Raw genomic sequence first — 13,551 nt, 5'->3', positions numbered from 1 at the left:
CCCACCCCACCGGGGCTTCTGATTCATAAGCTGACGGCTTCTGTCCTCAAGGACTGCAGTGTGCTCTCGCCACCCCTGGAATCCCAAAAGCCCAACGCCGGGTTCCTCTCCACAAACACTTCCCACTGAGTAAAAGGGTGGGGCCGAACAAAAAGTGGTTCCTGCTTGTCGAAGGCCAGAGAGTCCTCTCCAATCGGGAAGAAAGTGTGCCTGAAGTTACAGCCCCCGACGAGGGAAGAGACTTCCTTGGGCCTCTCTCCAGGTCGTCCCAGATCCCCACCCTCAGAGACCGGTGCCTCCCTGCAGGCTGTCAGCTTGCAGAACATTTCTGCCTCCGGCCTCTAGAACCTGCTCCGGCCCTCGCATCCCCCGGCTCAGAGCGCTGTGATGACCCTGCTACGGAGACCTCAAACCCTGTTCCACTAAATTCCAGCGAAATACAGACACCAGGATTGATTCTCACAGCAGGACTGAGTCTCAAAAAAAAAAAAAAAAAAAAAAGACAAAAAGAAAAAGAAAAAAGAAAGAAAGAAAAAGAAATAAAATCAAGCTAAAGGAAAAGAAAGTCGCAGGCTACTCGATCCAATTAGTAAATGCCTAATTGAATTACTGTCACCTCCACCAGCCAATAGGAGGGTCCCGAGGCTGTGGGGCCGCGAAGCCCCTCCCTGGCCTCACATATATAAAGCAGCCAATGACAGCCTGCAACTTTCCAAGTGGTCAACTTGACCGATAGTTTTTCAGTCGAGAAAGGCAGAAAGGCTAGTAGCGCTGGTGGGTGGATGGGGAGAGAGAGCTAAGACCTCTTCTTCCCGTGTGTGCGGGGGAGGAGGGTGGAGGTGCAGAGAGGCAAAAGAGACGCGGAAGGAAAAGGAGAGGGCTTCTCGGTCAGTTTTCGCCTCTTGCCTTCAAATTCAGTGCCCTTTCCTTGTGGAAAGGGCGCTGGGTTCGGGACGCGCGAGTGCGCGCCTTAGCGGTCCGCGTGTCGCCAGGTGGGTAACCCGGCACAGGAGGAAGGGGAAGTTACCTTCCCCTCGGAAGAGGGCGCTGGCTCCCTCATCCTGCCTTTATAATCAGGCCGCGGCCGGAGAGGAAGCAGCCAGCTGCCGTCTGCGCTCTGCAAAGCATGCAGTTAGGGGAGCAGCTCTTGGTGAGCTCGGTGAACCTGCCTGGCGCGCACTTCTACCCGCTGGAGGGGGCGCGAGGCGGTGGCGGCGGGAGCGCCGGCCACCTCCCGGGAGCGGCCCCCTCGCCTCAGAGGCTGGACTTAGACAAAGCGCCCAAGAAGTTCTCGGGCAGCCTCTCGTGTGAGGCAGGGAGCGGGGAGCCCGCAACCGCCGGTGCGGGGGCCCCCGCGGCCATGCTCAGTGACGCCGACGCCGGGGACGCCTTTGCCGGCACCGCGGCCGTGGCCAAGCCGGGGCCCCCGGACGGCCGCAAGGGCTCCCCCTGCGGGGAGGAGGAGCTGCCCTCAGCCGCCGCCGCCGCTGCTGCAGCCGCGGCCGCCGCCGCCAGCGCGCGCTACTCCATGGACAGCCTGAGCTCGGAGCGCTACTACCTCCAGTCCCCCGGGCCTCAGGGCTCCGAGCTGGCCGCGCCCTGCTCGCTGTTCCCGTACCAGGCGGCTGCCGGGGCGCCCCACGGATCTGTGTACCCGGCTCCCAACGGGGCGCGCTACCCCTACGGCTCCATGCTGCCCCCCGGCGGCTTCCCCGCGGCCGTGTGCCCACCCGGCAGGGCGCAGTTCGGCCCGGGAGCAGGCGCGAGCGGCGGCGCGGGAAGCAGCGGCGGGGGAGGCGGCCCGGGCGCCTATCAGTACGGCCAGGGGGCTCCGCTCTACGGGCCGTACTCCGGGGCAGCAGCCGCGGGTTCCTGCGGAGGACTGGGGGGCCTGGGGGTTCCCGGCTCCGGCTTCCGCGCCCACGTCTACCTGTGCAACCGGCCTCTGTGGCTCAAATTCCACCGCCACCAAACCGAGATGATCATTACGAAGCAGGGCAGGTGAGCGCAGCGCGGAGGGGCCCCGAAGCGCGGGGGCAGAGAGGACCTGTGTGGTCCTGAGGGTGGCCGGGAATGGGGGACCGCCGCCCGCACGCTCCGCTCTTGGCTGGGAGAGTGAGTTTCCGTGCGCAGCCAGTGGGGACTCCGCATCTCCAGTCCGATGTCCCTCCCGTCCGCGCACCGGCGGTTTGTGCAGGGCGCTAAGGCTACGGCTGCTTCCCCCCTTCCTTCTCGTCACCCTCACCTGGACTGACGAGGAGGAGACAGAAATGGAAACTGGGGCTTGTCCACAAAGCTGGATGTCCTAGGTACGCCCGGCCGGCGGTACGCCGGTCCCTGAAGGCGGGCGAGGAGCCGCGGATGCGGGAAGGCTCCAGGGGTGGCTACCCTCTCTGAGCACAGGACATGGGCTCCCGCAGTTTTAGGCGCCAGGGTCTCCGCGGGGCGCATCCGGGGGACGAGCGCGAGGACAAGAGCGCCGGCAACGGGGGCTGGTCCGGGTAGTAGGTTAGGCCGGACCCTGGAGTCAGACGGGGCTGGGGTCCCAGGCCTGAGAAAGTTCGGATACACATCCCACTGCGGGCAGTGGTTACTTCTGGGGAAAGTGAGGGGTGGGTGCTGGGAGAGGGACGTCCCAAGGGGACTTTTAGCCTTACCAGTAGAACTAATTTTTTTTTTACGAGAACAATTTAATGTTCTCTGGCACTTGTACATGTAAAAAACAATGATTTTTAAACATCGTGGAAGAAAATAAATGAGCATCTGAAAGGGTCAAGAACTTGAGTGAGTGGTGCAGAAGGGCGGGGATTGGGGCAAATTATTTCAGAAAAGAGATGTTCCGAGAGTTGCCAACTCAAGAATATTTTACGTAGTGAGGTCCACTTTTCTACCGGTATTCTGTTCGTCTGTAGACTTCTAAATGTCGTCTAAGCGTGGGCCTGTGCCCGGGCGTTCCGATTTACTGGTTCTATTCCCTTGCACAGACGCATGTTTCCTTTCTTGAGTTTCAACATAAACGGACTCAATCCCACCGCCCACTACAACGTGTTCGTAGAAGTGGTGCTGGCGGACCCCAACCACTGGCGCTTCCAGGGGGGCAAATGGGTGACCTGCGGAAAAGCCGACAATAACATGCAGGGTGAGGAGAGAAAGGGCCTGGGCAGGGTGGATCGGCGGGAGCCCCCGACTCAAGACACCACACATTTAAATCTCACATCCCTCCCTCCACATCCGGGGCCTGGAAGTGTTAGGAGTTTCTTTGTGTTGATTGTTTGATTAAGGGAGAGAATTGCTAAGTCAGACTTCTTGCCTACTAGTATATAGAATTTTAACCATGACCCTACTCTAGCCCTTCCCTCCACATCCCTACCTTTGAGAAAGGAATTGCTGTAAACTCTCCAGGTGGCAAGGGCATCTGGCATTCTAATCTTCACTTGAGAAGAGGCCTCCCCAAGGTTGAGTTCACCATAAAAATCCAACCACGTTCCATCAGATCTTGCCTGTCTAGCTTCAGAAGCCCCCAAGTTAACCTTCAAGAGGCATCGCCTACTGGTTCCATTTTTACCTTGTCCAAGGAAGGCTGGAAGCACGGGGGCCCTGGGAGGGGAATCAGTAGAGTCTAGTTGGTCTCCACTGGCCTTCTTAAACTGCTAATGATGGGAGACATGTTCTAAATCTAGCTCTTAAATCTTGCCCATAGGTAGTAAATACCCCTCCCCTACCTCCATTTGCAAACAGCCCTTTATGCTTGGGTTTTGTGTTTTGTTTCACTTTCTCTTAGGCAACAAAATGTATGTTCACCCAGAGTCTCCTAATACTGGTTCCCACTGGATGAGACAGGAGATTTCCTTTGGGAAATTAAAACTCACCAATAACAAAGGCGCAAATAACAACAACACCCAGGTAGGGTGACAGAGGAGGTGGTGTCTTCTGGCTGTGGATCTCTTTTCTAATGAGTTTCCATACTCTTCATTGTATTTGTAATATTTGCAGGTACCTGTTGCTTGCCTCTTTCTGGTCTTTTTTTTTTTGACCTTTCTCATTTTTATTTATTTATTATTTTTCCTGCTGGATTTCAGTAACAGTGAGTTAACTGTTAGGAGCAGAAATACTGAAAACTTTTGGCGACTTAGGAAACCAAGAGGCAAGAGTGTTTATTTAAACACACATACCCAGCTATGTTTTAAGTTTCAAAAATGGCAATAGAAAGTTAGCTGTTGCTGGGGAGCAAGCAGGAGTGGCATTCCAAAATACAGAATTTGTCAAAATCGACTTTACTTTTTCGATTTGGCAGCTCTTTTCTCTGTACCATTTGCAGATGATAGTCTTACAGTCTTTACACAAGTACCAACCACGACTGCACATCGTTGAAGTCACAGAAGATGGCGTGGAGGACTTGAACGAGCCCTCCAAGACTCAGACCTTCATCTTCTCAGAAACGCAGTTCATTGCAGTGACTGCCTACCAAAACACCGATGTGAGTGCCCCATGGTCCCCAAGAATACCTGAAGCTCAGTCCAGCGTGAGACAGAAAACACTCAATGACTGTTTTTTTCTCCCTTGTCTAGATAACTCAACTAAAGATTGATCACAACCCCTTTGCAAAAGGCTTCAGGGACAACTATGACTCGTAAGTGCACCTTTATTTTTCCTTGCCTGGTCATCTTTGAACAAGACATATCGAATCAGACACTTTCTTGAGACCATATTCTAGGAAGAGCTTTCGCGGTTGGGATTTTTGCCTATTTTTATTTTTGCATATTTTTGGCCTTGACTAATCTTGCTTTAGAATTTTCACAGAAGGGTTTTGTTCATTTCTAAAGAAATGTTAAGGGATTAAAAATGAGGAGTTTTTTTTTAACATTTGAGTGGAGATCTGAAATTTTCATAATCTGCATTTATATGCCTTCCTTTCCATTTGATCCCAGTTTTTTTATTCTCTCAGGAGCAGGGATTATTATTCCCTCTCATTTTTTTACATAAGAAAAACCTGACACTAAGAGGATGTCATTTTCACAACATCAAACAGCAAGGCCCCACAGATGCCTTTTAAATCTGGGATTTCTACCCACCATGGCCAGCATTCCTTCCCTACCACTGAAGGGAGAGTTGCTCCAAGTTATTCCAAGTTCTAGGACTTGCAAAGATGGATTTTCTACAGTTTAAATGCTTAATGCCTGGGAGGAAGCTTTTTCTTCCGTGGTGGGAAATTTGGCCGCAATGAGCGAAGTCCAGCTAAAATGGGCAAGTGCATCCCTACTATCTCCACCCCTCCACTCAACAGACCAGCACTCCTGCTCTAGAGCCTTCTTCATTTCTGGGAGGTAGATTGTTTGGGGACAACATTAGGGTTTTTTTTTAAGTGTTTCTCTTTATATTGTAGCATGTACACCGCTTCCGAAAATGACAGGTTAACTCCATCTCCCACGGATTCTCCTAGATCCCATCAGATTGTCCCTGGAGGTCGGTACGGCATTCAGTCCTTCTTCCCGGAGCCCTTTGTCAACACTTTACCTCAAGCCCGATATTATAATGGCGAGAGAACCGTGCCACAGACCAACGGCCTCCTTTCACCCCAACAGAGCGAAGAGGTGGCCAACCCTCCCCAGCGATGGCTTGTCACACCTGTCCAGCAACCTGGGACCAACAAACTAGACATCGGTTCCTATGAGTCTGAATATACTTCCAGCACCTTGCTCCCATATGGTATTAAATCCTTGCCCCTCCAGACATCCCATGCCCTGGGGTATTACCCCGACCCTACCTTCCCTGCAATGGCAGGGTGGGGAGGTAGAGGTTCTTATCAAAGGAAGATGGCAGCTGGACTCCCGTGGACCTCCAGAACAAGCCCCCCTGTGTTCTCTGAAGATCAGCTCTCCAAGGAGAAAGTCAAAGAAGAAATTAACTCTTCTTGGATAGAGACACCCCCGTCCATCAAGTCTCTTGACTCCAATGATTCAGGGGTGTACACCAGTGCTTGTAAGCGAAGGCGGCTGTCTCCTAGCTCCTCTAGCAATGAAAATTCTCCCTCCATAAAGTGCGAGGATATCAATGCTGAAGAGTACAGTAAAGACACCTCAAAAGGCATGGGGGGGTATTATGCTTTTTACACGACTCCCTAAAGAGTTATTTTAACCTCGTCAAAATGAGCTAACTTTTTGCCGATGGACTTGGTGGTGTTTTTTTGTTGTCTTCTTTGTCTAGGTTGCCAAAAAGACGTTTGCCTTCCACCCTGATGCATCCCGTTTTGTGCAATTCTCTAAAAGAAGGTGCCAAAGCTTTTTGATTGCTTCAGGTAACTGAAACAAGCCTAGCATTTTTTTCTTTTTTAATAAAATTAATGGAGGACTTTCAAGTGTTTTTAACTTTGAAGGTGATTCAAAGTTATGGATTTATTTATTGGAGACACTAGACATTCAAAGAACTGGGCTGTGAAGATTGAGTGCCTAGTGCCATCAAAGGTGTTGAAAGCTTTGGTTCTCATTTTTATTTGTAAATCTGTAGGCAAATAGAAGCCCAGAGTGGCAAGATGTTTTGCTTCTGGAATAGAAGGGTGGGACTTAACCTTCAACAAGGGACTTTTGCTGTTATCTTTCTGCTAGGGACAAAAGATCTTAGGCCTGGGAGGCAAGAACTTTGTGAAGGTGCTGGTTTGACCTGACTTTGATTCTTCCCAGGCATGTACTAGGCCTCTGCTGTGTGCCTGGGTGGCTTGTAGGACTTAGGAGACAGCAAGGGAGGGGGGCACCAGAAAACAAACAAACAAAAACGGAGAGTTTTAAAGTGTACAGTTGTGTGCTTAGATACACTGTAGAATAATGTGGAAAATACTGTACAAATAGTCTATGTAGGTATACGAGATTATGTAAAATTGGTGCTTTGGCTTTTTAAAGAATTTGCAATTCACCGGACCACAGCTGCAGGAGCAGGGGAAGTTTCGTCATCCCCACAACATAAGGGAATATTCTGTTTACTTCTTAGTTAAGAATGTATTCAGCTACTGTACTAACTTGAAACGTGCTAAGGAAAACCCCCATGTCATCCTCTTCCTCCGCCACCCCCACTTCCCAACTTGGTAATGTGAGGAAACAGAAACCTGACGCCCCAGCTCCTATAGGCTTTCTAGAGACCTTGGATTTTTATGTACAGTCATAGTCATTTTTAATAAATGTAGTTCATTAAGGGAACAGGCATAGCCCTGTCTTCTGTACTATGGGTCTTCATCTTTGTTTCAAAAATCTTAGTTTGCTTCTTCCTCCACCCTCCTCCAGCAGGAACCCTGTCCCACCAACCCACTCCCCCCGCCCACCACTAGAATCTCTAAGTGGACAGTGTCTTCGTTGAGGGGGTGGGGATGCTCTTGTTTATCTTTTTTCCTTGTAGATGAATGGGGTTATTTCCTCACCGCACTGGGAAGTCTGGACAATGGGGATTGGAGCTGGGGAGGGGGGAGGAGGGTTGCTGCCGAGATGCAAGATTGCCCACAGCAGGCTTGATACGGGCCTAGGAAACCTCCACCCCCAGCCCTTGGCGTCCGGGCCTCTCCTGGACCTCCTTGGGGTCTCCCATCCCCGGATCCACATGGGCTCCCTGGGCACCCTCGCGGCCCTCTGGGCGCCCACGAGTTCCGGATCCCTGAGGCCAAGCGGGAGCGGGCCGCCCCACCCCCGCTGCCACCTGCGGCTTCCTTCTTCCCGGAGCCCCGGGCGCCGCCGCGGGGGCAGCTGCGGTCCGGGCCGCTGGGGATGCGGCGGGAGCGCAACGCAGCTCTGCGAGCAGCGGCCGGGGAACCGGTTGCCTAGCTTTTAGCTCCACTTTTTCGGCTCTCAATCCGCGGGAGGGGCCTGGGCCCTCGGAAGAGTTAAACCAAGGAGTGCGGCGAAGGGCCCTTTGTCCCCCTGCCAGACATCCCGCCGCGCTTATCTGCAGACGGCTTCTGGCCCAGCTTGCAATCCTTTCCAGCCCCCTCCCGACGCTCCCGGGGTAAAGGTCTGGCCGGGAGTGTCATTCTGCTAACTGCGTGGCGCGGAAATGCAGCTGCTAAGAGGATTAGTTCTGGGAGGCGAGCGATCGGCCCGGCCCTCCTCCCCTTCTGCGCCCAATTAAGGCCGCCGAGAGCTCGCACCTCGCTTCTCTGCGGTTTCCAGTTCCCACCGCCCTTCCCGGTTCCGAGTCCTTCTCGCGCCGCCTGTGACCTTGGGGTCTCGGACTCTAGCCCCGCGTCTCCGACGATGCCTGTTGAAAACGCTTTGCCCAAACCGCCCCGAATTTTACTGGAGCTGGAAGCGAAAGCCTTGAAATTTGGTTAATGTGTGTTTATTGTAGATGACGGACTCAGACTGGGAGAGGAGGACTAGGACACCCCTAACCCGGTCTGCGCGCCCCCCGCCCCAACCCCAAGGAACCCGAGCGTATTGGGAGATGCGATGGAATTTCGAAAGGTGTTCTCCTTTTCTGCCCTCTAGAAAGACTGCAAATGCTAATCACCTCCGGGATAAAGCAGACACTGGCCCCAGTCTATTTCCAGTCCTGTATATTTTTGCACCGTACAGTAAAAAGAACTTGGTACTTGTGAAAAGTCCCTCACAGTGTTTAATAGAAACGTAAGTGGCTGAGTGGCCCCAATTAACACCTTGTGATAAGGCATTCCTAAGATGGAGTGTCAGACACCAAATTGTGAAGAGATGTATCTAATTAATCCTCCTAGGATGACACCGATAAACAAGCCTCTATTTAAATAAAGATCAAGGACTCGGCGCCCCGTTTGTTTACATTCTCCGCCGGAGTCCCAGCGTTTGCGCCCTCGCAGGCGGCGTTCCCTGCGCTGGGGCGCGAGGGCGGGGGCTGTCTGGGTGGGGGAGCACCGGCTAGGGGGGGTCGTTGGTTCGCCTCCGTTCTAGCCCCAAACAGAAATATGCAATTAGACAAATTGCAACGAAAGAGGAAAAAGAAGTGCAAGAAGGACACGACTCTAACTTGGAAATACTATTGTCATTTTCCACGCGTGTCCTTTACATCGCCAAACACTTTTTGGTTGTCCGAGTTTTTAAAAGGAAGGCAAACAAAACAGCCTTCTACTCGTAGCCCCAGGAAGTCTTTTCTGCTTTGGGGAGAACTCGGAGCGGGACCTTCCCCGCTCCCCACTCGGCCTCGGCACGAGTTCGCTCCTCGCTGCCCCGGGATTCCTCCTCCAGGGTGCTGAAGCCCAGAAGCGCTGGGGTGCGGGGTAGCTATCCTGGGGGGTGGGGTGGGGAGCCATCCACTGGGAAAGGCAAGAAGAATCTGGAAAGAAATAGGGGAAGAGGGGAAGAGGGGAAGGTGCAGCCAAACTCTCAGTCTGTAAACCAGGGCCGGGGCTTGGAGCCCGCTCGGAGTTTGCGACAACGCACATCCCCACTCCTCAAAGGGGAGTTTCAAGGCTCCAGATCAGCTTTTGGTCCAGGCTCCTTCCTTTCCAGCCGCCTCTGATTAACTTTCAACCTGGGGGTAAAGGCAGACTCACGGTCCTCCCTTTCCTCTGCAGGCTCTTCCTTCTTTCTGAACCAAACAAGGTGGGGGTGGTGGATACGATGCCCGTTTTCTTTTTGTTGTTGTTTATTCTTTTGTTCTTGTTGTTGTTTTTAATTCTGCAGGTATTATGCAAACGCTCCGAAATAAAAAAAATTCCCTCCTGCCCCTAATCAAAATTGAGCCTCCAGTGAGGACAAAAATTAAAATCACTCATTTTCCACTGGCCTGGACGCTTCCCCTTCCCCGCTCGCGCCACGATGTCCCCCCGCCCAGCTGCCAGCCGGCTCCTAGAGTTTGGCTTTTCACCGCGCGGAGATTTCGGCATCATCGGGAGGCACTTTTAAAAGGCAATTTGCAAAACTCTGTTGGTGGGCCTGATCAAGTCCCCTTATGTGAACTCCCCATCCCTCGGATTTAAGCTTTCGAGTGCACGAATTCCGCCAGTCTAGCCGCCGGGATACTCGAACCCGCGGAATCCGTCCACCTGCGCCGGTCTTCGTCGGGGTCGGAGTCCCTCCTGCGCTTCGCGGACGCCTGGGCGCAGCGCCTGCACTTGGCGTTCTCATGAGTTCCGCCAGCTCGAACCCGCAGGAGCTGGATTTCCTTCCCCGCCCGTGAGCTGAGCGGTTGGTGGGCAGCCTGAAGCTACGACATTTTTTTTTTTTTTAACATGATGGGGACTCTGATCTTGGTGGTCACTGAATTTCTCCTTATTACAGCTTAAAAGAAGTAAACTTCTGGAGACCCCTCCCCCCTCTCCCCCTTTCTCCTTCGGTCCTAGGAGTCCTTTGCGTGTTGCCGAGAACGCATCGAGTCACCGAGGGAAGGATGTTGCTGCGCCAGACACGGAGCAGGCCCTCGGAGCTGGTCCCTAAAGTGCGCGACTTCTGATGGACTTCTGGCCGACCCCGAAGCGCCGGATCTCTGCTTTATTTGGGGCAGCAGAATGTGAACATCCACCCCACCCCCGGCCATTTAAATTTTTCCCGTCTCCCTAAAAAGTCCTTAGCGTCCTTCTAGAAGTTCTCGCGAAGGCAGCAGGGCGCGCACAGGAACTTCTGTAACCCCAGGCTGGACCAGATTTCCTCGCACTGTTGGCGCCGCGCTCTTGGCGGTGGCTCCTGCAGCGGTTTCGAGGAAGCTGAGGGATCCGGGCGGTGGGCAGCCTTCGCCATCTGGCGGCCGCGGCAAGTAAAGCTCTCCCAGCCGAGCAGGGCCTCGTTACAGGCGCTGCCGCTTCTGCATCCCGCATCCCACTTCCCCTTGGTTTGGGGGGAGGAGCCCGGAATTTGGGGTTGGAGGACTTTAAAGTCTAGGCCTGGGCCACTGCTAACTAGCTGCCTTGGCTCATCTGTGAAGTGAGGATTCGAACGACGCCTGCCTCGCTGAATATCATCCGGGGCGAGGGAGGAGAGAATGAACTTAACTGCTTTGCAAACCGTTGAGTAGCTCCGAGTATTAGTAAGCATAATTAATTATAAATTAATTAATTAATAGTTAGCAATTAGTAAGCATAATTAATTATTAATTAATTAATTTTATAACATGATATGTAGTGACAAACACAAGTGCATTGCAAATGAAAGGGTTTTTTTCTGTAGGATTTTTAAATTTTTATTTAATTTTTATAGAACTATAGTTGATTTACAGTGTTGTGCTAATTTCTGCTGTACAGCAAATTGACTCAGCTATACACATATATACATTCTTTTTTAATATTTTTTTCCATTATGGTTTGTCCCAGGAGATTGGATGTAGTTCCCTGTGCTATACAGGACCTTGTTGTTTGAAAGATTTTTTTAATTAACTCAAAAATAATTACGGACAATTGCAAACATACACGAAAGTAGAGAGCAGTGAACCCCCATGTATCTGTCTTCCAGCTACACCAAAAATCAATTCACGCTGCTCCTGTTTCATCCTGTAAATCCCTACCCATCCTCTCTACCACAAATCCCAGAAATCCCGTCATCTAATCCACAATTATTTCCATACATAGCCCTAAAAGATAAGGAATATATATATATATATATATATATATATATATATATATATCTCACACCTATAGAATCAACAGTAATCTCTTCATAATATGAAATATCCAGGCTTGTTTCCCTGATTGGCTCATAAGTTTTTGTTGTTCCTCTTGTTTGTTTTTTACAGTTGGTTTGTTTGAATCAGGGTCCAAAAAAGTCTCACACATCTAGTTGATTATCTTAATTCTCTTAATTTAGAAGTCTTCCCTCTTTTATTTTTCCTCGCCATTTATTGAAGAAGTCTGAGCATTTATTCTGTCTAGTTTTCCAGGTTCTGGATTTTTCTGATTGCATTCCTGTGGTGATAACATGGTTCCCTGACCCTTGTATTTCCAACAAAATGGTAACTAGGTATGAAAACTTCATTTGATTAAAATTCTATTTTTTGGCAGCAATATCTCATCAGTCGTCTATTCTACCAGGAGACACTTCACATCTGGATTGTTCCTCCTTGGGCCTGCTATTGTCCACTGATGATGTTCACCAGGTCCATTTTTTCATTGAAGATTTGACAAAGGAGGTAAATTTCAGTACAGCTATTATTACATATGCAGGAGAAAGTTTTACTCAATGGCACTTCGGTTTTTTTCTAACATGTGTTTTTTCCCCTAGCTTTACTGAGATATAATTGACATATAACACTGGGTACGTTTAAATTGTACAGCCTGATGATTTGTTCCATGAACATATTGAAAGATGATTACCACAATAAAGTTAGTTAGCATGTCTATCACATCACATAATTACTACTTTTGTGTGTGTGGTGAGAACATTTAAGATCTACTGTTTAGTAACTTTCAAGTATATAATAGAGTATTGTTAGCTATAGTCACTATGCCATACATTGAATCCCCAGAGCTTATTCATCTTAGAACTGAACCCTTTATAATCTTATACCCTTTGACCATTTCCCTCACCACCCCCAGCCCTTGGCAAACATCATTCTTTTCTTTATTTCTGTGAGTTTTGCTTTTTAGATCCACATATAAGTAAGATCATACAGTATTTGTCCTTCTCTGTCTGACTTAAGATATGCCTGCCATATATCTGGAGAAAAACATGGTTTGAAAGGATAATGCATCCCAATGTTCATAGCAGCACTATTCACAAAAGCCAAGACGTGGAAACAATCTAAATGTCCATCAACAGAGGAATGGATAAAGAAGATGTGGTGCATATATACAATGGAATATTACTCAGCCGTTACAAAGAATGAAATAATGCCATTTGCAGCAACATGGATGGACCAGGAGAGGATCATACTAAGTGAAGTAAGTCAGATGGAGAAAGACAAATATATGATATCACTTACATGTGGAATCTAAAAAAAATGATACAAAGGAACTTATTTATAAAACAGAAACAGACTCACAGACTTAGAGAATGAACTTCTGGTTACCAGGGGGGAGAGCGGGAGGGATGGATTGGGAGTTTGGGATTGACATGTACACACTGCTATATTTATAATAGATAACCAACAAGGACCTACTGTAATGCACAGGGAACTCTGCTCAATAATCTGTAATAACCTAAATGGGAAAAGAATTTGAAAAAGAATAGATACATGTATATGTATAACTGATTCACTTTGCTGTACACCTGAAACTAACACAACATTGTTAATCAACTATACTCCAATATAAAATAATTTTTTTAAATGTATAATGCCCGCAAGGTCCATTCATGTTGTTGCAAAAGGCAGGATTTCCTTCTTTTTTATGGCTAAATTGTATATATGCCAATTTTCATGTATCCATTCCCCCATGGATGGGCACTTAGGCTGGTTGTTTGCATGTTTTGGCTGGTGTGAATGATGCCGCAATGAAAGTGGGGGTGCAGATATCTCTTCAAGCTAGTGAGTCACAATGACACTTTGATTGTGACATTAAACAGAGTGAACCAAAAATCCGAGGTCTCTTCTCTTTATATATTACCACAGGAAAGTAGCTGTAGCCCTCTGGGGAACATGGGTCATAGAAAAACAAGTAAGAAGATGGACAAAGTA

The 13,551-nt window shown here is 49.7% G+C and overlaps 1 protein-coding gene across 2 annotated transcripts; it reads left to right on the top strand.

Moving 5' to 3' along the window:
* The first annotated feature begins 1,126 nt into the window (after positions 1-1,126).
* Positions 1,127-6,141, top strand: EOMES (eomesodermin). 2 transcript variants are annotated; one of them, XM_060021367.1, is made up of 6 exons: positions 1,127-2,001; positions 2,985-3,139; positions 3,782-3,903; positions 4,319-4,477; positions 4,569-4,630; positions 5,441-6,141. In XM_060021367.1, exons 1-6 carry the CDS (start codon positions 1,127-1,129, stop codon positions 6,120-6,122), a joined length of 2,055 nt encoding a protein of 684 aa, XP_059877350.1. In that variant the 3' UTR covers positions 6,123-6,141. The 2 variants fall into 2 exon arrangements, with proteins under 2 accessions (XP_059877350.1, XP_059877349.1); XM_060021366.1 differs by having other exon boundaries at positions 5,384-6,141.
* Positions 6,142-13,551: the final 7,410 nt, after the last annotated feature.

This window comes from Delphinus delphis, chromosome 10 (assembly GCF_949987515.2).
Source record: "Delphinus delphis chromosome 10, mDelDel1.2, whole genome shotgun sequence".
In the NCBI taxonomy this organism is placed as follows: domain Eukaryota; kingdom Metazoa; phylum Chordata; class Mammalia; order Artiodactyla; family Delphinidae; genus Delphinus; species Delphinus delphis.
Note: the sequence above shows the minus strand (reverse complement) of the source record. Positions and strands in the feature narration are given on the sequence as shown.